This window comes from Oncorhynchus kisutch, linkage group LG30, assembly GCF_002021735.2.
Source record: "Oncorhynchus kisutch isolate 150728-3 linkage group LG30, Okis_V2, whole genome shotgun sequence".
Taxonomy (NCBI): domain Eukaryota; kingdom Metazoa; phylum Chordata; class Actinopteri; order Salmoniformes; family Salmonidae; genus Oncorhynchus; species Oncorhynchus kisutch.
The window spans coordinates 19,320,624-19,343,114 of NC_034203.2; the positions used below are offsets into that span (position 1 = coordinate 19,320,624).

General features: G+C 41.9%; 1 protein-coding gene across 5 annotated transcripts in view; it reads right to left on the minus strand.

The window, feature by feature from the left end:
* The window catches only part of LOC109874610 (ras GTPase-activating protein nGAP), a 92,889-nt gene that overhangs the window by 66,984 nt on the left and 3,414 nt on the right, over window positions 1-22,491 (minus strand). For 3 of the 5 annotated variants that reach the window (XM_020466600.2, XM_020466601.2, XM_031810149.1), the window contains exon 1: window positions 1,224-1,946. The exons of 1 other annotated variant lie outside the window; for it this stretch is intronic. In XM_020466600.2, coding sequence (XP_020322189.1) covers window positions 1,224-1,767 — 544 coding nt within the window. In that variant the 5' untranslated portion in view covers window positions 1,768-1,946. Of the gene's footprint in view, window positions 1-1,223; window positions 1,960-22,491 lie in introns of those variants that run through there. One more of the 5 variants, XM_020466599.2, reaches the window with a different exon arrangement.

Genomic DNA, 22,491 nt, shown 5'->3' on the forward strand with positions numbered 1-22,491 from the left:
AATCAACAGGGCTATCACGCACCGCTCAATTCTCATATGATGATGGGAAATAAAATACCATGGTTCTTCAGATCAGAAACGATCTAGCAATTTTCAGGCAAGATGTTTCTTCCTTTTCATGTTGGTTGTCGGGAATAGGAAGACAAAATGCAGTCATAATTTTTTTGAGCCTCAGAGTATTACATGTCATGTGATAGTTTAGTTGGAAAATCCAATTAGCATTAACCTTCAGCAAAAAAAAATCATACACCCTGCTCTTTGGTTGAGCATTACAGGATTTGAGTCAATTAAATTGTGAATATCTACTCCTTTATTGGAAAGGCAGGCCAAAGGCAGATCCCTTACTATCAATTAGCAGCAGACTCCTCCCCACAGCACAGAGGAAAGATCTGAAAATGTATGCACTCACTACTGTAAGTCACTCTGGTTAATGGTATCTTCTAAATAACTAAAATGTACACACCTGTATTGCAGTAAATAATAGCAACAGAAATCTAAAGTGGGCACTATTAGAATAATTGTCCCTATGTCAATCTAAAGAGGATGGACAGAGAGAGAGAGAGAGAGAGAGAGAGAGAGAGAGACACACCCCACAGAACCCCAGGACAGCAGCACAATTAGACCCAAGCAAATCATGAGAAAACAAAAAGATAATTACTTGACACATTGGAAAGAATTAACAAAAAAAACTGAGTAAATAAGAATGCTATTTGGCCCTAAACAGAGAGTACACAGTGGCAGAATACCTGACCATTGTGACTGACCCAAACTTAAGGAAAGCTTTGACTATGTACAGACTCAGTGAGCATAGCCTTGCTATTGAGAAAGGCCGCCATAGGCAGACATGGCTCTCAAAAGAAGACAGGCTATGTGCACATTGCCCACAAAATGAGGTGGAAACTGAGCTGCACTTCCTAACCTGAAGAACAAACACCATTGTAAATACAACCCATATTTATGCTAATTTATTTTCTCTTGTGTACTTTAACCATTTGTACATTGTTACAACACTGTAAATATACATAATGACATTTTTAATGTCTTTATTCTTTTGAAACTTCTATATGTGTAATTTTATTGTTTATTTCACTTTTGTATATTATCTACCTCACTTGCTTTGGCAATGTTAACACGTTTCCCATGCCAATAAAGCCCCTTAAATTGAACTGAGAGATTGAGAGAGTGAGTGACTGAGTGAGAGAGTAGAGAGAGAGCTCTCCTACCAGGCACTTGGTTCTCAGGGTCTGGCTCATCCTTGATGCTGAGAATCCTACTGATCCTCTGTGATACAGAGGACAACAGGCCGTGGACAAAGGGGACATTTTGCTCCTGCTCGTCTAAGCGCACCTTCCTGACTGCAGTCTGCTTTGTGCTGCTGCCAGCCCCTGGCTCTGACACAGACCTTTGGTAGGGAATCAGGGAGAGCAGAGACCGCATCCTCCCCTGCCCACTGTGCTGCTCCACAGGTCCGGTACTGCTGGTGGTGGTGGTAGTCCTCCTAGGTAGACTCAATACCCTGAAGTGGATAGGTTCCATTACGATGTGATCATTACTGTCCAACCTTGGCACGTTTGGTATTTTAGGTGTCAGCCTGGCAGAGGTCCTCCACTCGTAGCCGCTCAGTGGCTGCTCAGGAGAGGACTTGGAGTGCTGCTTCAGCCAGCGCGTTCTGTAATGGTGCCAGTGGTAAGAACCCTCCATGCCAAACTGAGGTGGTTTCGGACCGGATTGTCTGCTGTGCTCTGGAAACTTTCTCGGTAGACTCATAATCGAATGTAAACCTAAAAGCTTTCAGATGAAGGTCACCATCGAATGGCTACTAAACCTGATGGTTGGTTGACAGCTTTGTAATATTTTAACAGACTACAGCGACCATTTCTTTGTGTATTGGTAATGTTCCGTATTTGAGTAGTACGTTTCAGGTCTGAGAGTTCAGTATCTTGCTTACTGGCTGACTGTAGCCTTCCTGAGAGGAAGTGGGGTGTCAGATGTATACGTAAGCTTCCTTAGATGCTCCAATCAGATGCTATTATACTGTAGGCCTCAGGTTGTGGTTTTCCGTATCAACAGTCAAGATCTTTTTTTGAGATCGGTCTTGGAGATCTTGTTAAAAGATGGAAAGGACTGTTTGTTGTCATTACTGCGCCATGATATGAATATACATTTTTCATAGACGTCACAAACACCCCGAAGACTAGGCAATGTTTCTCAATCAGATGTTCCAACAAAATATTGCATTACGTACATTGTGTAACTTCCACTGTCAGCATAACAGTCTAGACAGCATAAATAGGCCACAATACTCCTGCAATCCATTTGCTACAAAACACATTATGTCGGCTAAATTAAATTAGACCTCTGCCATTCACTGGAGTCCTTCACACATTTAAAATGTAAGTGTGAAGAAGACCTCCAGAGGGGTTTTTAGTTGTAGGGCATAATTAACCAATGTTACACTTGAGAGCAAAAGAAAAAAACATTATGCCTTTTGACATTTCTAGTACGCCTAATTTAAAACAGGAGATGGGAGCATTAGTAAGTCATTCAAACAATTTATGATTGTCAAGGGAGTGCCATTAACTACAGGGAACTGGAGGGGGTGCCATTAACTCCAGGGAACTGGGGGGGGTGCCATTAACTCCGTGGAACTGGAGGGGGTGTCTTTAACGCCGGGGAACATAACAGTATCCATGATGGGGACTGTGTGTCAATGGATGCTGAAGTAGTTTAGCGCATACACTCATCGAGTTAAGAGCGAAAAGTGCAGCACTGGCAATTCCACAGTGAAGTGGTCCTGAACATGGAAAATGTTTTGATTACACATGTTCTCATGGGTATACTTCCTATTCAATACCCATTACTAGCATTCACAAAATGTTGGTTATTGGAGTCATTCCTCAAATATCAATCATAACATCCATTCAACCCAGCCACTGTGGCATTTTCCATCATCAACTACCACATGACGTAGACCATGTGGCTTATACAATGGGGAGAACGAGTATTTGATACACTGCCAATTTTGCAGGTTTTCCTACTTACAAAGCATGTAGAGGTCTGTCATTTTTTATCATATCACTTCAACTGTGAGAGACGGAATCTAAAACAAAAATCCAGAAAATCACATTGTATGATTTTTAAGTAATTAATTTGCATTTTATTGCGTGACATAAGTATTTGATACATCAGAAAAGCAGAACTTAATATTTGGTACAGAAACCTTTGTTTGCAATTACAGAGATCATATGTTTCCTGTAGTTCTTGACCAGGTTTGCACACACTGCAGCAGGGATTTTGGCCCACTCCTCCATACAGACCTTCTCCAGATCCTTCAGGTTTCGGGGCTGTCGCTGGGCAATACGGACTTTCTGCTCCCTTCAAAGATTTTCTATTAGGTTCAGGTCTGGAGACTGGCTAGGCCACTCCAGGACCATGAGATGCTTCTTATGGAGCCACTCCTTAGTAGCCCTGGCTGTGTGTTTCAGATCGTTGTCATGCTGGAAGACCCAGCCACGGCTCTTACGGGAAGGAGGGAAGGAGGTTTTTGGCCAAGATCTCGCGATACATGGCCCCATCCATCCTCCCCTCAATACGGTGCAGTCGTCATGTCCCCTTTGCAGAAAAGCATCCTCAAAGAATGATGTTTCCACATCCATGCTTCACGGTTTGGGATGGTGTTCTTGGGGTTGTACTCATCCTTCTTCTTCCTCCAAACACGGCGAGTGGAGGTTAGACCATAAAGCTCTATTTTTGTCTCATCAGACCACATGACCTTCTCCCATTCCTCCTCTGGATCATCCAGATGGTCATTGGCAAACTTCAGACAGGCCTGGACATGCGCTGGCTTGGGCAGGGGGACCTTGCGTGCGCTGCAGGATTTTAATCCATGACGGCGTAGTGTGTTACTAATGGTTTTCTTTGAGACTGTGGTCCCAGCTCTCTTCAGGTCATTGACCAGGTCCTGCCATGTAGTTCTGGGCTGATCTCTCACCTTTCTCATGATCATTGATGCCCTACGAGGTGAGATCTTGCTTGGAGCCCCAGACCAAGGGTTATTGACCGTCATCTTGAACTTCTTCCATTTTTTAATAATTGCTCCAACAGAGTTGTTGCCTTCTCACCAAGCTGCTTGCCTATTGTCCTGTAGCCCATCCCAGCCTTGTGCAGGTCTACAATTTTATCCCTGATGTCCTTACACAGCTCTCTGGTCTTGGCCATTGTGGAGAGGTTGGAGTCTGTTTGATTGAGTGTGTGGACAGGTGTCTTTTATACAGGTAACATGTTCAAACAGGTGCAGTTAATACAGGTAATGAGTGGAGAACAGGAGGGCTTCTTAAAGAAAAACTAACAGGTCTGTGAGAGCCGGAATTCTTACTGGTTGGTAGGTTATCAAATACTTATGTCATGCAATAAAACGTAAATTAATTACTTAAAAATCATACAATGTGATTTTCTGGATTTTTGTTTTAGATTCCATCTCTCACAGTTGAAGTGTACCTATGATTTAAAAAAATTACAGATCTCTACATGCTTTGTAAGTAGGGAAAACCTGCAAAATCAGCAGTGTATCAAATACTTGTTCTCCCCACTGTATGTCACTCACTCGGCTGCCGGCCACCCCGAACTGAATGGCATGGTGTCATAAATATTCATGTGTCCTGCTAAATGTGGTGCCCTGGCTGGGCTCCAGTCCTCTGTGATCAGAGAGGAAATGGGAGAGGAGTCCCACTGGGGGCTAGCTACAGGCCATAGTCACTCCGCCTTGCCTTTGTCATCTGGGATTATTGGAGTGCACATCTTTATCAGGGACAGAAATGGAGGGAGCACAACTTGAAACCCACCACAGCAAGACTGACGATTGAAAATCTTGATATGGATGCTTTAGTTTTAGAAGAAAGAAAAGCATGGCTGGGTCACAAGTGGCACAATATTTCCTTTGTATATAGACTACCGAAACTGGTTCAGTTAAGGCCTAAAATAAGTGTTCATATGGGTAGAATATTGTAACCTAGGCCTATATACACATTTGTTCATATAGGCAGAATATTGTATATAAATGAATTAATATGGTTATATAAAGGCTGAAGGCTAAAAACAGCCTATACTATATATTGGCCTATATCTAGTTTCTGTAATTTGGTTTCATTTTAAATATTGTATTTTCTCTAGTTTTCACACCATCCATCAACACCAACCAATCACTATAAAACAAAAAGGCTTTATTTATAAACAAAAAGGCTTAGAAAAATAACAATTATTGGGCAAGTATGCCTAAAACATTTCATTAAGTATGACCTAAAACTAGAGCCGTCTCTTAGGCATCATGGTCTTTTAGGTAACATTAATACATTCTAATAACATTTAAAACCTCTTAGAGCTACCCCGTACTTTTTTTTTTCAATTTCCGCCTGAAGACATACCCAAATCTAACTGCCTGGAGCTCAGGCACAGAACCAAGGATATGCATATTCTTGATACCATTTGAAAGAAAACACTCTGAAGTTTGTGTAAATGTGAATTGAATGTAGGAGAATATAACACAATAGATTTGGTTTAGATAATACAATGAAAAAAAAACATATGTTTTTTATTTTTATCATCATCTTTAAAATGAACAAGATAAAACAAACATTCAGATAGGATGATGGGGACAATTTCAGTGAAAAACACAAGATGGCAACAGTACTTGTGCAAAGTTTCAGAATGATAATTTCCAAAATGAGTGTGCTACATGACATTTATCATAAAGTCACCCAGGTGTCCCACACAAGTAGCCTAAATGTACCCAAGTGGGCAAATTGGTGAAGTTATACATTTTGAATGGAAAAACTATATACAAAATATATACAAAATACCCCCCCCCCCTTTTTTAGAAGAAACATGAAAAAAATATACACATTTACAAAATAACACTTTCAATATTTGGAAGACCCTCAGTCCTCTTCACAATATTATGCTGCTGATGCCAGGTGCCATAGCACATCCATACCTGCAGAAATTCATTTGGGTAGATGAATACCACTTGTGGCAGGAGCTGGATGAACCAGCTTCAGTGGGGGATGGACACCTTGGCACTGGGGGCTCCCATTCGGAGTCTGTCACTTTAAAAGAAAATGTTCAGTTAGAATAGCTTCACATATGAGCCCTGTATCAACAGGTATAATAAACAGATATACAGTGGGGCAAAAAAGTATTTAGTCAGCCACCAATTGTGCAAGTTCTCCCCCTTAAAAAGATGAGAGATGCCTGTAATTTTCATCAAGTACTACCGTACTACTTCAACTATGACAGACAAAATGAGAAAAAAAATCCAGAAAATCACATTGTAGGATTTTTTATGAATTTATTTGTAAATGATGGTGGAAAATAAGTATTTGGTCAATAACAAAAGTTTATCTCAATACTTTGTTATATACCCTTTGTTGGCAATGACAGAGGTCAAACGTTTTCTGTAAGTCTTCACAAGGTTTTCACACACTGTTGCTGGTATTTTGGCCCATTCCTCCATGGAGATCTCCTCTAGATCAGTGATGTTTTGGGGCTGTTGCTGGGCAACACAGAATTTCAACTCCCTCCAAAGATGTTCTATGGGGTTGAGATCTGGAGACTGGCTAGGCCACTCCAGGACCTTGAAATGCTTCTTATGAAGCCACTCCTTCGTTGCCCGGGCGGTGTGTTTGAAAGACCCAGCCACGTTTCATCTTCAATGCCCTTGCTGATGGTAGGCTTTGTTACTTTGGTCCCAGCTCTCTGCAGGTCATTCATTAGGTCCCCCGTGTGGTTCTGGGATTTTTGCTCACCGTTCTTGCGATCATTTACTGATAACAAGTTCAAACAGGTGCCATTATTACAGGTAACGAGTGGAGGAGAGGAGCCTCCTAAAGAAGTTACAGGTCTGTGAGAGCCAGAAATCTTGCTTGTTTGTTATTGACCAAATACTTATTTTCCACCATAATTCGCAAATTAATTAATTAAAAAATCCTACAATGTGATTTTCTGTATTTTCTTTTCTCATTTTGTCTGTCATAGTTGAAGTGTACCTATGATGAAAATTACAGGCCTCTCATCTTAAGTGGGAGAACTTGCACAATTGGTGGCTGACTAAATACTTTTTTGCCCCACTGTATATAGAGTACAGGGAACATAAGGTTGAATATATTATTATAGACCTGCTAGATTTACTGTCTCATTTATATTATGACATTTCAGCTAGATCTACTGTCTCTATTATATTATGACAGACCAGGTAGATCTACTGTCTTTATTATATTACAACATACCAGCTGGATTTACTGTCTCCATTTCACTTTGGCCATTGTTGTGGGCCTGCCCTCCCCCCCAACAACCTCAAATAGTCTATTTCATATTATTAATTTCAAACAACGGCATAAGCATGAGAAGAACTTACCAGTCCAAAACGATGTCCTCTCTGTTCAAAAAAATATTCCTCCATTTGAGGATCGCTAAATGAATCGTCCTCGATCAATTTCTTCTAAAATTGTGTGTACATCTGTAGACATAGACTTAAGATTTAGCTTTTCCTGATTTCGTCGCCATACTGATTGATATATATACAGCTGAATATGCGCTTTACCAAAACAATGCTGTGCGCAACATGCGTTGCTCCTTCCGGTATGAATCGTCAATGGCGAATGAACCTCTTTACGCCAGAGTTTACAACATGGGTTGGTCTTCCAACACATAACATTACATATTGCCGTTTACCTCAACTCATTGGCTATCTACCCAGCTAGATTTCAAGACGATCAGTGGTCATTGGGTTAAAAGACAGTCAATCAACGAAACAGCAGGCAAATCATTGGAGCACAATGATGTCATTACTTGTTGTCTTCAAATCGGTTTCTTTCTAGTCAATACATCCCGCGAAATGACCCTTCAGGTTTGGTTGTGTTACAAACAAACCAGTTGATTGCAATGAGACCAAACATGACTGGAAAAGTCACGTTCTGTGTGTGTATTTACCTCGAATGTGTCGTAGAAAATGGAATGAGATGGAATTCACGACACAAGCGGTTCACAAAATGTTTTGTGTTAGGCTATAAAAATGTATTTTATCAGACAAAAAACTATTCATTGTGTAACAATGAGCATTGGGATTGCAAACAGAGGAAAATCGTCAAAGGTAAACAATTAATTTTATTGCAGTTTGTGATTTTGTTACGCCTGTGCTGGTTGAAATAGATGTTTTTTATGGGGCTCTATCCTCAGATAATCGCATCGTATTCTTTCGCAGTAAATCCTTTTTTAAATCTGACAACGCAGTTGGATTAGCAAGATTCTAGGCTTTCGACACGTGAGACACTTGTATTTTCATGAATGTTTAATATGACTATTTATGTAGCGATCACCGTATGTTGTCGAATTACAGCCCGCTACCGGGTTCCGTGTGCAAAGAGGTTAACCCATAGGGCTCCTGAGTGGCACAGCAGTCTAAGGCACTGCATCACAGTGCTAGAGGCATCACTAGAGACCCTGGTTCGATCGCAGGCTGTATCACAACCGGCCGTGATTGGGAGTCCCATAGGGTGGCGCACAATTGGCCCAGCGTCGTCCGGGTTAGTGGAGGGTTTGGCTGGAGTAGGCCATCACTATAAATAAGAATTTGAATAAAGGTTAAATAAAGGTTAAATAAAAACATAATGCAGCCACCACTATGCTTGGAAATATTGAGAGTGGTACTCAGTAATATGTTGTGTTGGATCGGCCCCAAACATAACACTTTGTATAAAGAAAAAAAGTGAATTGCTTTGCCCCATTTTTGCAGTATTACTAACATTTGTAAAAATAAAAATATATATATATATTTTTTTAAATCAGAAAAATAAAACACTAATAGAACGCATTCGGAAAAATATTCAGACCCCATTCGTTTTTCTACATTTTGCTATATTACAGCCTTATCCTAAAATGGATTAAATATACTCGGCCCTGTCTCAGGATGGTAAGTTGGTGGTTGAAGATATCCCTCTACTGGTGTGGGGCTGTGCTTTGGCAAAGTGGGTGGGGTTATATCCTTCCTGTTTGGCCCTGTCCGGGGGTGTCCTCGGATGGGTCCACAGTGTCTCCTGACCCCTCCTGTCTCAGCCTCCAGTATTTATGCTGCAGTAGTTTGTGTGTCGGGGGGCTGGGGTCAGTTTGTTATATCTGGAGTACTTCTCCTGTCCTATTCGGTGTCCTGTGTGAATCTAATTCTCTCCTTCTCTCTTTCTTTCTCTCTCTCGGAGGACCTGAGCCCTAGGACCATGCCCCAGGATTACCTGACATGATGACTCCTTGCTGTCCCCAATACACCTGGCCGTGCTGCTGCTCCAGTTTCAACTGTTCTGCCTTCTTATTATTCGAACATGCTGGTCATTTATGAACATTTGAACATCTTGGCCATGTTCTGTTATAATCTCCACCCGGCACAGCCAGAAGAGGACTGGCCACCCCACATAGCCTGGTTCCTCTCTAGGTTTCTTCCTAGGTTTTGGCCTTTCTAGGGAGTTTTTCCTAGCCACCGTGCTTCTACACCTGCATTGCTTGCTGTTTGGGGTTTTAGGCTGGGTTTCTGTACAGCACTTTGAGATATCAGATGATGTACGAAGGGCTATATAAATAAATTTGATTTGATTAAATACATGTATTTCCTCATCAATTTACACACAACACACCATAAGACAAAGCGAAAACAGGTTTAGAAATGTTAGCAAATGTATTAAAAATAGAAAACAGAAATACCATATTTAAATAAGTATTCAGATCCTTTGCTATTAGACTCAAAATTGAGCTCAGGTGCATCCTGTTTCCATTGATCATCCTTGAGATGTTTCTACAACTACAGTGCCTTGCGAAAGTATTCGGGCGCCTTGAACTTTGCGACCTTTTGCCACATTTCAGGCTTCAAACAAAGATATAAAACTGTATTTTTTTGTGAAGAATCAACAACAAGTGGGACACAATCATGAAGTGGAACGACATTTATTGGATATTTCAAACTTTTTTAACAAATCAAAAACTGAAAAATTGGGCGTGCAAAATTATTCAGCCCCCTTAAGTTAATACTTTGTAGCGCCACCTTTTGCGATTACAGCTGTAAGTTGCTTGGGGTATGTCTTTATCAGTTTTGCACATCGAGAGATTTTTTTTCCCATTCCTCCTTGCAAAACAGCTCAGTGAGGTTGGATGGAGAGCATTTGTGAACAGCAGTTTTCAGTTCTTTCCACAGATTCTCGATTGGATTCAGGTCTGGACTTTGACTTGGCCATTCTAACACCTGGATATGTTTATTTTTGAACCATTCCATTGTAGATTTTGCTTTATGTTTTGGATCATTGTCTTGTTGGAAGACAAATCTCCATCCCAGTCTCAGGTCTTTTGCAGACTCAGGTTTTCTTCCAGAATGGTCCTGTATTTGGCTCCATCCATCTTCCCATCAATTTTAACCATCTTCCCTGTCCCTGCTGAAGAAAAGCAGGCCCAAACCATGATGCTGCCACCACCATGTTTGACAGTGGGGATGGTGTGTTCAGGGTGATGAGCTGTGTTGCTTTTACGCCAAACATAACGTTTTGCATTGTTGCCAAAAAGTTCAATTTTGGTTTCATCTGACCAGAGCACCTTCTTCCACATGTTTGGTGTGTCTCCCAGGTGGCTTGTGGCAAACTTTAAACTACACTTTTTATGGATATCTTTAAGAAATGGCTTTCTTCTTGCCACTCTTCCATAAAAGGCCAGATTTGTGCAATATACGACTGATTGTTGTCCTATGGACAGAGTCTCCCACCTCAGCTGTAGATCTCTGCAGTTCATCCAGAGTGATCATGGGCCTCTTGGCTGCATCTCTGATCAGTCTTCTCCTTGTATGAGCTGAAAGTTTAGAGGGACGGCCAGGTCTTGGTAGATTTGCAGTGGTCTGATACTCCTTTCATTTCAATATTATCGCTTGCACAGTGCTCCTTGGGATGTTTAAAGCTTGGGAAATCTTTTTGTATCCAAATCCGGCTTTAAACTTCTTCACAACAGTATCTCGGACCTGCCTGGTGTGTTCCTTGTTCTTCATGATGCTCTCTGCGCTTTCAACGGACCTCAGACTATCACAGTGCAGGTGCATTTATACAGAGACTTGATTACACACAGGTGGATTGTATTTATCATCATTAGTCATTTAGGTCAACATTGGATCATTCAGAGATCCTCACTGAACTTCTGGAGAGAGTTTGCTACACTGAAAGTAAAGGGGCTGAATAATTTTGCACGCCCAATTTTTCAGTTTTTGATTTGTTAAAAAAGTTTTAAATATCCAATAAATGTCGTTCCACTTCATGATTGTGTCCCACTTGTTGTTGATTCTTCACAAAAAAATACCGTTTTATATCTTTATGTTTGAAGCCTGAAATGTGGCAAAAGGTCAAGTTCAAGGGGGCCGAATACTTTCGCAAGGCACTGTACATTGCATTCCACCTATGGTAAATTCAATTGATTGGACATGATCTGGAAAGGCACACACACCTGTCTATATAAAAAGGTCCCACAGTTGACAGTGCATGTCAGAGCAAAAACCAAGCCATGAGGTTGAAGGAATTGTTCTTAGAGCTCCGACACAGGACTGTGTCGAGGCACAGATCTGGGTACCAAAAGCTGTAAGCAGCATTGAAGGTCCCCAAGAACACACTGGCCTCCATCATTCATAAATGGAAGAAGTTTGGTACCATCAAGACTCTTCCTGGAGCTGGCCGCCCAGCCAAACTGAGCAATCGGGAGAGAAGGGTCTTGGTCAGGGAGATGGGAGAACCTTCCAGAAGGACAACCATCTCTGCAGCACTCCACCAATCAGGCAAGACGGAAGCCACTCCTCAGTAAAAGGCACGACAGGCTGCTTGGAGTTTGCCAAAAGGCACCTAAAGCACTCTCAAACCATGAGAAACAATATTCTCTGGTCTGATGAAACCAAGATTGAACTCTTTGGCCTGAATGCCAAGCGTCATGTCTGGAGTGTGGCACCATCCCTACGGTGAAGCATGGTGGTGGCAGCATCGTGCTGTAGGGATGCTTTTCAGCGGCAGAGACTGGGAGACAAGTCAGGATCGAGGGAAAGATGAGCGGAGGAAAGTACGGAGAGATCCTTGATGAAAACTTGCTCCAGAGCGCTCAGGACTTCAGACTGGGGCTAAGGTTCAACTTCCAACAGGACAATGACCTTACGCACACAGCGAAGACAACGCAGGAGTGGCTTTGAGTCAAGTCTCTCAATGTCTTTGAGTGGCCCAGTCACAGCCCGGACTTGATCCCAATCAAACAAATACGTGTGTGTGTGTGAGTGAGTGAGTGCAGACTGTTTTTACAGTCTTGCTTTGACCACCAGACGACAGAAAGAAAAAAACTTAACATAACAGTATACCAGTGGAAGGGAAGACAGTAGCAGGTGACCCAACTGTGGTTTGTGGCTACCAATCCAAATGCAGTTCTCAAATACATTTAAAAAACGGCAAAATCGGTGTCCAAAAATATCGATTTCCGATTGTTGAAAGCTTGAAATCGGCCCTAATTAAAATCGGCCATTCCGATTAATCGGTCGACCTCTAGTAGACAGACTTGTCTTTCTTGCTTGTAACTTGTCAGACAAGAACTACCCCAACATAAACTGCTTTGTGACATTAGGCTGACAGTTATAATGCATATTGACTTGCACCATATTCTTTTTTTACTTCTTGCTCATGACTTAAGGGTTTACAGCTTTTTTTTAAAGTTGATGTTATTTGTGAGTTGTACTTCTAACAATAAATAAGAAACAAAGGAAATATGTACCTTTTAAACATTATTTGATTAATATCATGATAATTATATTTATCAAATTAAATATATATCTATCGTGATAATTTGTTTTCCATATCGCCCAGCCCTAGTAGTGTGTACGGCCCAGTACATCACTGGGGCTAAGCTGCCTAACATCCAGGACCTCTAAAGAGGTGTCAGAGGATGGCCCTAAAAATTGTCAAAGACTCCAGCCACCCCAGTTATAGACTGTTCTCTCTGCTACCGCATGGCAAGCGGTATCGGAGCGCCAAGTCTAGGTTCAAAAGGCTTCTTAACAGCTTTTACCCCCAAACCATAAGACTCCTGAACAGGTGATCAAATGGCTACCCAGACTATTTGCATTGTGTCCCGCCACTCACCACCCCAACCTCTCTTTTATGCTGCTACTACTCTCTGTTTATCATCTATGCATATTCACTTTAACTATACCTACATATTACCTCAGTTAGCCCAACGAACATTGACTCTGTACCGGTTCTGTTATTTTCAGTTTTTTTTTAAACTTATCCATTGTTTACCTAATATCCATTTTTTTTCTTAAAAATTGCACTGTTGATTAGGGCTTGTAAGCATAATACTGTAAGGTCTACTACACCTGTTGTATTTGGCGCATGTGATAAATAAACTTAGATTTCTACTGTTGTTCTCTCTGTATTATGGAGGATTAGTTGATTGTTCATGCAAAGCATTAAGTCTAAATTTGAGAGAATTTGGTATTAGTAAGGAGAGGATGGTGTGGGTGACTGACTCGTGTCTTTTGAGGGTGGGTATCGTGTGTGAAGGTTAGTATGCATGATCTATTGACATGGGGGAAAAAAATACAAAATCCCCAATACACTAAACTATCTACAAGACCAGTGCTAAACTTTCCACAAGACTTTTCACACCCTTGCAGTCAGGTCTTCGGCATGGGGGAAAGGGGTAGTTAGTATACTCTTCTAGACAACTCACTATTGTTGGCAGTACTTGTCTACTCACCAGTACAACTGTAGGTGCTCATATACAACAATACACGACTAGACGTTCGACAAGTCAAGCCCCCCTCAAACTTTTCACATCTTCGTTAACGGCCCATCTCAATGCCCCATTATTGAATGAGTAACAAAACGCATACCGGTCTACCGTACCCTTTTGTTTGTTTACAGATGAACATGGTTTATTGTATGGTTACACATCCTCATGGTCAGTCTTCATGTCTTTCCAGGAGACTTGCATTAAACAAATCTTCCGCAAGAGGTCGAAGCAGTGGGTGGTGCAGAAAGTGTCCGAAAGGCTAGTCCACCTGGCTAGAGTGCAGAAAGGACCAGACACAGTTGTCTTCAAGGAGCCAGAGTCACAGCCCCCCCAAACCAAACATCCCTGCCAACACTGCCAAAGCCTGCTGAACCAGCTGCCATTAGCCAACACAAGAAGAGGTTCACCAGCTGAAGAACATTCTGGAACTTGCCTGGAACATTCAACCAACACAACATCCATATTCAGTTAGATTGACGTTGTAGTATAAAATAGAACACCTAGTATGCTCACAACTGCATTGTGGTATAGATACTGCCAGCTGTTGTACATACTGTAAATAATATATGTATGGACAAGTGACTAAATGATTCCAGCTGCATCAGAAACCAATAAAGTGTTGACTTCAACTCAGACACACCAGTAGGGATGTCAAACATTTGCCTGCCAACAGTACTTAGCACCCACCTCTGAACAGAGTGTCAGAGTTGGCAGTCAATCTCGTGTGTTCACACAGCAAAGACCTTGAAGTCGTCAGCCACTCAGCCTTGTTAAAATACTCCAGAATGTGGCAGTAGCGTTGTTTGGCAATGCATGTCCGTGTGTTTGTGTGTGTGTGGCTTTATGTTCTAGTCAACGTAGCGTGAGAATGAGACCGCCAAATATGCATTGCGAGACAACAACCTTTTCGATTGAAGAGTTGTTGCCTGATGACAGTTAGACTGACTTACTATTCCAGTCCCATAACTCATCTCCCTGAGAGTCTGGCTGATGCTTCTCCCATTGTGACGTAAGGGTAAATACTGTCTCCGATCTGGAGCACAGGAAAAATGACTTTGGGCTGCTGGAATGGCTTTATCCAATGGCCACATTGACGTCTTTATTCAGCCCTGTCGGAAATCAGGACTGTACCCAGGACCTATGAGAGCATGAACACCGCCCGATCTAAAAATAGCACCTTGCCATTAAAAAGGGCAATAAATCAGACCATGAATAATAGTGAGTGAAGAGGGAGGGGGGGTATAGGGTGACAAAGCATTGAACATCCCCCCTGCAAAATACTAATGTCTGTGTTTTAAATGGCACCCTATACCCAGGGCTATGGTCAAAAGTAATGCACTATGGGCCTATAGGAAAGGAGTGTTCAAATCTTACTCTGAGGTCCGGAGTACTGCTGGTTCTCTGATAAAACACGCAGTATAGTATGGTATGGTATTTGACACCCCAACCAGCCAAGAGGTGTTAAATTATTTCTCTTCGTGAGAGGAAACATGGCTTAATGCTGTTATAATAATGCTAAATAGCTGCGTAAAATGATTATCCCATCACTGGAATTCAACAGCTTAGCTACACCAAAGGGACTACAAAACAGAAAAAGGCATCGGAGAAAACAGCAACTCAATCAGTACACAAAACTAGCTCAAGTCATTCTCTTAACACACAATCAGCCTAGTTTCCTAACCTGTGTGTTCTTCCACTCACCAGGATGATAGAAAAACTGAAACACAAGTGCTTATTTTTTTTAAACAGCACAGGTTAGTTTCTTGTTTTGATTTTCAGAAGGGAAGGGAAATCCTGCCCCCCATCCCAACCCCCTAATGACAGCATGGCTGCTTTGGTGCAAGCTGGGGTGGGACAGAAGAACACAGGGAACATTCCATTTCCTCCTCTGATCTCCCTCTGCTGAGCCATTGTAGGGTGGTTGGGAGGGAGGGCATACAATGATAGACGTAGACCTAATCTCCCTCTTCTCCCCATCACTCTCCTGTAGTCACAACACTTCATTTCAAACCTGTTATGGTGCTGCATAGCCGTTTACCTCGTTTCTAGATAGCACAACACTTATGCAGCATTGACCTTGGTAAATTAGGAGGTTTAGAGCTGTTCAATTCCAGTTCTGAAGGCCTGAAACACTTCTTCTGGTTTTTGTTTCTACCTGGTAGTTAATTGCACTCACCTGGTGTCCCAGGTCTGAATTAGTCCCTTATTAAAAGGAGAGGATGGAAACCAGGAGTGTTACGGCCCTCCACGACCGACCTTGAACAGCCCTGGTTTAGAGAGAGGATTAATCTTCCAGTGCAGGAAGCATTTCTCTCCTTTGTTAAAGATGACCAATAAACCATGTCTCCTCTCTCCAAGAGAGAAAGGTTTCCTCACAGTGACACACAACCAAAGTGTGAGGTTCATATCTAGCCTATTAGTCTAGGCAGCCTACCAATAAATCTTCTATATCATATAAAACGTAACCTGAATTTGTAAGGAGTGGCAGGAGGAAGGGAAAAAGAAAGAGGTTCAGCCAAAATATTATTTCAAATAGCATGGTGACTTGGCAAGGTACAAAAAAAAAATTTTAAAAAACGATTCATGATAGGGGCGTTAAGATGACAGATCCAATCCTCCATGTAGAGGCCTATACATCCTTGTGTGGTGTGTCATGTGTGAATAAGCTGGGAAAAAAACAAGGCAGACTCCCACAGTCCCCATCCAATATGAATAAGAAAACCTCTCGGGCTGCAGCCTATGACCTGGCCCCAGTTAACAGGCTCCTACCATACAATCAGAAGGTTCTCTAAAACACTGCCAAATATCCTTAAGCCCTTCACAGTTGCCAAGATGCCTGCTGCTACAAAACAAACTGAAAATAGCCACCCTGCCCTGCACTCCTGACCATTAAGCAGGATTTTCAACAGCCATTTATTTCTGCCTCACTTTCTCTTGGCAAGCCTGCTTCGCTTTGCAGAGCACTGAGTGGTGGTGTGCGATTGAAAAACCATTCAGTCATTTCATGTGTAGAGTGAACCAGTCAGTGTAAATAACTCAAAGAGGAAATGTTCACAGGCGGATTAGGCTATATCATGTCATAATATTTTGGAGTTCCTGGTCTTGTATTTCAACAAAACGTCGACAAAGCAGTGGAGAAGAAAGATGCAGATGCATGCTTAGCTACGATCTTCTTTCAGTAGTAGGATGGTTGAAGACCATGTCTGTCATTCATGAGACACTAAGGGTCTGCTGTAAAGCCATCTAGATGAGCTTGACACCATTAAAACCAACACCATTACAAAACACTGTACAGTGTGTTTTTTGGGACTTTTACCATTGAAAACCCTGAGGCCATAGTACTGAAACCCTTAGAACTGATGTCACCTCATAGTTTGCTTGTTCACCAAACACACACAGGGGCAGTTTCCTGGACACAGATTGAATTGTGAGGATGACCACAAAGCATTTTCACCATGAGCAAAAACTCCTGGTTTTCTACCCAAAGTCACAAAGAAAATGTTGTGACAGTTTCGATAAACACAAGAGACCAGCAAAATGGACAAAAAGGGCAGTAGCGGGAACAGCGGCATTTCGTGGTCAAAACCTGGTACTTTCACTTAATTTATAGGGAAAATGTAAGTGACGTTAATGACAAATACCTCGGAATACATAACATAGTAAAAGCTGCAAAGAAAATATTCCACGTCGCAGCTTAATATAACTTGTCAAACAGAGAACTGATACTGTGTACTGGCCATTGGGGTGGGCGTGGTGTGGTGTTTGGGGGTCCGTGGATGGAGTTTGATAACTTTATGGGATTCTTCACGTTAACAATGATTTAAGAGGTTTTTGTGCAAATCGGACATTGGGTACTACATTTATTGAATATTATATGAATCCTATAAATTGAAAATGGCCAATTCTCAGAGATCAAATTATATTTCAACAAAATAATGTTGTGGAAATGATCATCTGTTTTGCCCTACAGAAACAATCTGAGATGGTGGGTGTCGAAATCCTCTTCTGCTTTTTGAGGTCTGAACATTTTTTTATTCAGTCCCTGTTTATTTATTGTTTTGAATAACAGGCTGTATTGAATGAAAGGCAAAAGGTCTAGACGTAGGCTATTCCCGCTCTCCTATCCCTTAACCACCTTTGGAGCTGTGAGATGAAATCAGGGCAAAGGTTTGAATCTTCAGTGCAGTAGTGCGATGAGGCACATCCTGGAAGACTAAAGCGTCTGTTGTTCATTCAACACTGCTCATGTTGCAGCTTTACATAGAGGGATCTTTTATGACATGTTCACCTCAGTCAAACCCTAAATACACCCGCATAGCCACACCATCCATCATTGACGCAGACAGCCCTCTGTGTTGCCTGTGCACAACTGGAACGTTTAAGTTTTAATTTGCGTTGATGCCAATGGAGGACATAGTTAACGGTGGTTCAGATACAAATGGTCGACTTATTTAGAAGATGTGCAATGCAGCCTAGTTCCAAGACTAAGCCTCTGTAGTGCATTTCCAGATGAATTGCAAGACAACTTGTTCATTTGATTTCAGAACTAAGCAAAAAAACATTTAGGCCTCATGTTCCCACTAAACTGAGCATGTGTGTGGCCGCACACCTCCGCGCAGAGATGCAACAAACCAAAAACAATCTACATTTGTTTTAGGCAGAGCCAGAGTGAATCAGAGTACAATTCTATTGATGGGTGATTGTTAAATTGTTCCCCCCCCCCCCAATCTACACACAACACCTTTGGCAGCGATTACAGCCTCAAGTCTTCTTGGGTATGACATTACAGGCTTGGCACATCTGTATTTAGGGAGGATCTCCGAATCGTCTCTGCAGATCCTCTCAAGCTCTGTCAGGTTGGATGGGGAGCGTCGCTGCACAGCTATTTTCAGATATCTCCAGAGATGTTCGATCATGTTCAAGTCTGTATTCTGGCTGGGCCACTCAAGGACATTGAGAGACTTCCCGAAGTCACTCCTGCGTTGTATTGGTTGTGTGCTTAGGGTCGTTGTCCTGTTGGAAGGTGAACCTTAGCCCCCCCATCTGAGGTCCTGACCACCCTTGAGCAGGTTTGCGTCAAGGATCTCTGTACGTTTCTCCATTCATCTTTCCCTTGATCCTGACAGGTCTCCCAGTCCCTCCCTACAGCACGATGCTGCCACCACAATGTTCCACCGTAGGGATGGTCCCAGGTTTCCTCCAGATGTGACACTTGGCATTCAGGCCAAATAGTTCAATCTTGGATTCATCAGACCAGAGAATCTTGTTTCTCATGGGTCTGAGAGTCCTTTACGTGTCTTTTGGCAAACTGAGTGTGCCTTTTACTGAGGAGTGGCTTCCATCTGGCCACTCTACCATAAAGGCCTGATTGGTGGAGTGCTGCAGAGATGGTTGTCCTTCTGGAAGGTTCTCCCATCTCCACAGAGGAACTCCGGAGCTTTATCAGACTGACCAAGTTCTTGGTCACCTCCCTGACCAAGGCCCTTCTCCCCCAATGGCTCAGTTTGGACAGGGGGCCAGCTCCAGGAAGAGTCTTGGTGGTTCCAAACTCCTTTCATTTAATAATGATGGAGGCCACTGTGTTCTTGGGGACCTTCAATGCTGCAGAGATATTTTGGTACCCTTCCCCAGATCTGTGCCTCGACACAATCCTGTCTCGGAGCTCTACGAACAATTCATTCGACCTCATGGCTTGGTTTTTGCTTTGACATGCACTGTCAACTGTGGGACCTTTTATAGACAGGTGTGTGCCTTTCCAAATCATGTCCAATCAAGTTAGTAGAAACGTCTCACGGATGATCAATGTAAACAGGATGCACTTGAGCTCAATGTTTAGTCTCATAGCAAAGGGTCTGAAAACTTATGCAAACAAGGCATCTATTTTACATTTTTATTTGCAAAAAAAAAAAAAACCTGTTGGCTGAAATGTTTGGAAAAAGTCAAGGGGTCTGAATACTTTCCAAATGCACTGTACATATATTGTAGTTATTATAGAAGTTTTAGGTTGTAGTTATTATAGGAATTATAGGACTATTTCCCTCTATACCATTTGTATTTCACTAACCTTTGACTATTGGATGTTCTTATAGGCACTTTAGTATTGCCAGTGTAACAGTATAGCTTCGGTCCCTCTCCTCGCTCCTCCCTGGGCTCGAAACAGCAACACAACAATAACAGCCACCATCGAAGCAGCGTTACCCATGCAGAGCAAGGGGAACAATTACTAGAAGGCTCAGAGCGAGTGACGTTTGAAACGCTATTAGAGCGTGCTAACTAGCTAGCCATTTTACTTCAGTTACACCAGCCTCATCTCGGGCGTTGATAGGCTTGAAGTCATAAACAGCGCAATGCTTGACGCACAACGAAGAGCTGCTGGCAAAACGCCCGAAAGTGCTGTTTGAATGAATGTTTACGCGCCTGCTTCTGCCTACCACCGCTCAGTCAGATACTTGTATGATCAGTCAGATTATATGCAACGCAGGACACGCTAGATAATATCTAGTAATATCAACCATAAGTAGTTAACTAATGATTATGATTGATTGTTTTTTATAAGATAAGTTTAATGCTAGCAAGCAACTTACCTTGGCTTACTGCATTCGCGTAACAGGCAGTCTCCTTGTGGAGTGCAACGAGAGAGAGGTAGGTCGTTATTGCGTTGGACGAGTTAACTGTAAAGTTGCAAGATTGGATCCCCCGAGCTGACTAGGTGAAAATCTGTTGTTCTGCCCCTGAACGAGGCAGTTAACCCACCGTTCCTAGGCCGTCATTGAAAATAAGAATGTGTTCTTAACCGACTTGCCTAGTTAAATAAAAAAGGTATAAAAAAAATATATTTAAAAAAAAGAAAAATCGGCTAAAATCGCACCAAAGAATACCGATTTCCGATTGTTATGAAAACTTGAAAATCGGCCCTTCCGATTAATCGGTCAACCTCTAGCACATTTTAAGCAATCTTTGAAAAGCGAGTCAGGTAAAAAGCTTGTTAATATTTAAGGGGCAGTGTAGTATTTTGGAACAGGCTTAAATATACAAAAAAGCCAATAGTCAGAGGGTAGCCTACATTGTCTAGTTTTCTGTATGGTAATAATAATGATTTGTACTTTGTAAAGTGGTTCCTTGCATTATACAACAATATAATGTAATTTGCAGTCACCTATTTGGCCCATGGTGTTACATGAATTAATGTCATGCCCTGCATAGTCTAAAAAGTTATGATGATGAATGTAGGCTTGCATTGAACACCACATAGCTTTTCATTTCTATGATATAGCCTATTTTCATGTGAAAATGTTATTGGATTTTCTCTATTTGTTTTCTTGGTAGGCCACTCCTACATTATGCTCAAATTGATACTGGAAGTGGCACAGAATTCAAATTTCCATTTACAAGTCCGGAAAATTTGCTCAGTGCCAAAAGAAATTAGCGGGAACATTGTCTATCACAGACAGAACAATGAGACAGATATTTCACTGGATGTATAAATGTTTTGCATCCACATATCGTAGTGAGATGAAGCCCACTGGTGGGCAGAGGGAGAAGAGGAAATGAGATGGATTTTGGAGACATTCTGCAAATCTTCTCATCGATGAAACAGTTGATCTCAATACAGTAGTTCCCAAAACTAGAATCTGTTATAAACAGAGTGGAATAAGGTTTGTAAACGTTACCCTTTGCAAAAGTTTGAAAAACAAATGGCATTGTTTAGAAGGAGTGCAAAGGAAAATTGAGTTACTGCACACGTGCACTTCACAGGCGTTCCCTAACGGAAATAAGCAGATGATGCTAGAACGCACCAATAGGATCTCGCAAGCCCTTGCTTGGCTCTGCCCCCCCTCCTTACTTGTTCTGCCCACTATGGCTCATTTGTTCCCATTGGAAACGACAGGCTGTCCTTCAAAGATCTGGAATTGGATCTAAAACAGGAAGGGGACTTCCTGTGCTTTCAGGTAACGCCTGGAATCCCAGAATGTTGTCGTGCAGCCAATTCGTCTTTGTGTCGAAGGAATGGGTGGAGGATTTGTAGATACCTGCCTTTATCTGCAGTCAAACACAGGGAGGCCGTCAACCACTGGTCTTCTATGAATGGGAATATAAAACTGTCTAAAACAGCAGGCCATACAAGCACATTGCACCTCTATGGATAATGTGGACTACTGAGGACGAACTATGGCAGTAATGGGATTGGTTTATGATTTCAATTTCATTGACTCGATTTAGGCCATTGCCTAAACCGAGAGTTTGGGTGGATTACAAAAAAAACGATTCTGTATTGTTAGAGGACAGGGATTATAAAATCTGTGTTTAACCCTAAACTACAGCTAGAGACTTATGATATTGTAATAATTCACTACCAAGCCTACTTCCTTAAATGAGGCATGACTGATTTGAATAGGAGTCTGAGGGCCACTGATAAACCCTTTCTTCGGTCTTCCTTATTCAGTCAAATTTTAATAGGCTTATGCACAATGCCCTTTCTCTGGGTAATGCACTTTGTCAACGTTTTCAAAGGATTCAAGCAGGGCACCACAATCCTTATTAAATGGGACATAATCTTAATCCGTATGGTGCTAGGTTTGATATTCAGGGACAGACAGTTGGATCAAGTCTTGCTTTTGAGTAACACAAACTAACGCTTAGGCATAGGATCTGAAATCTAGG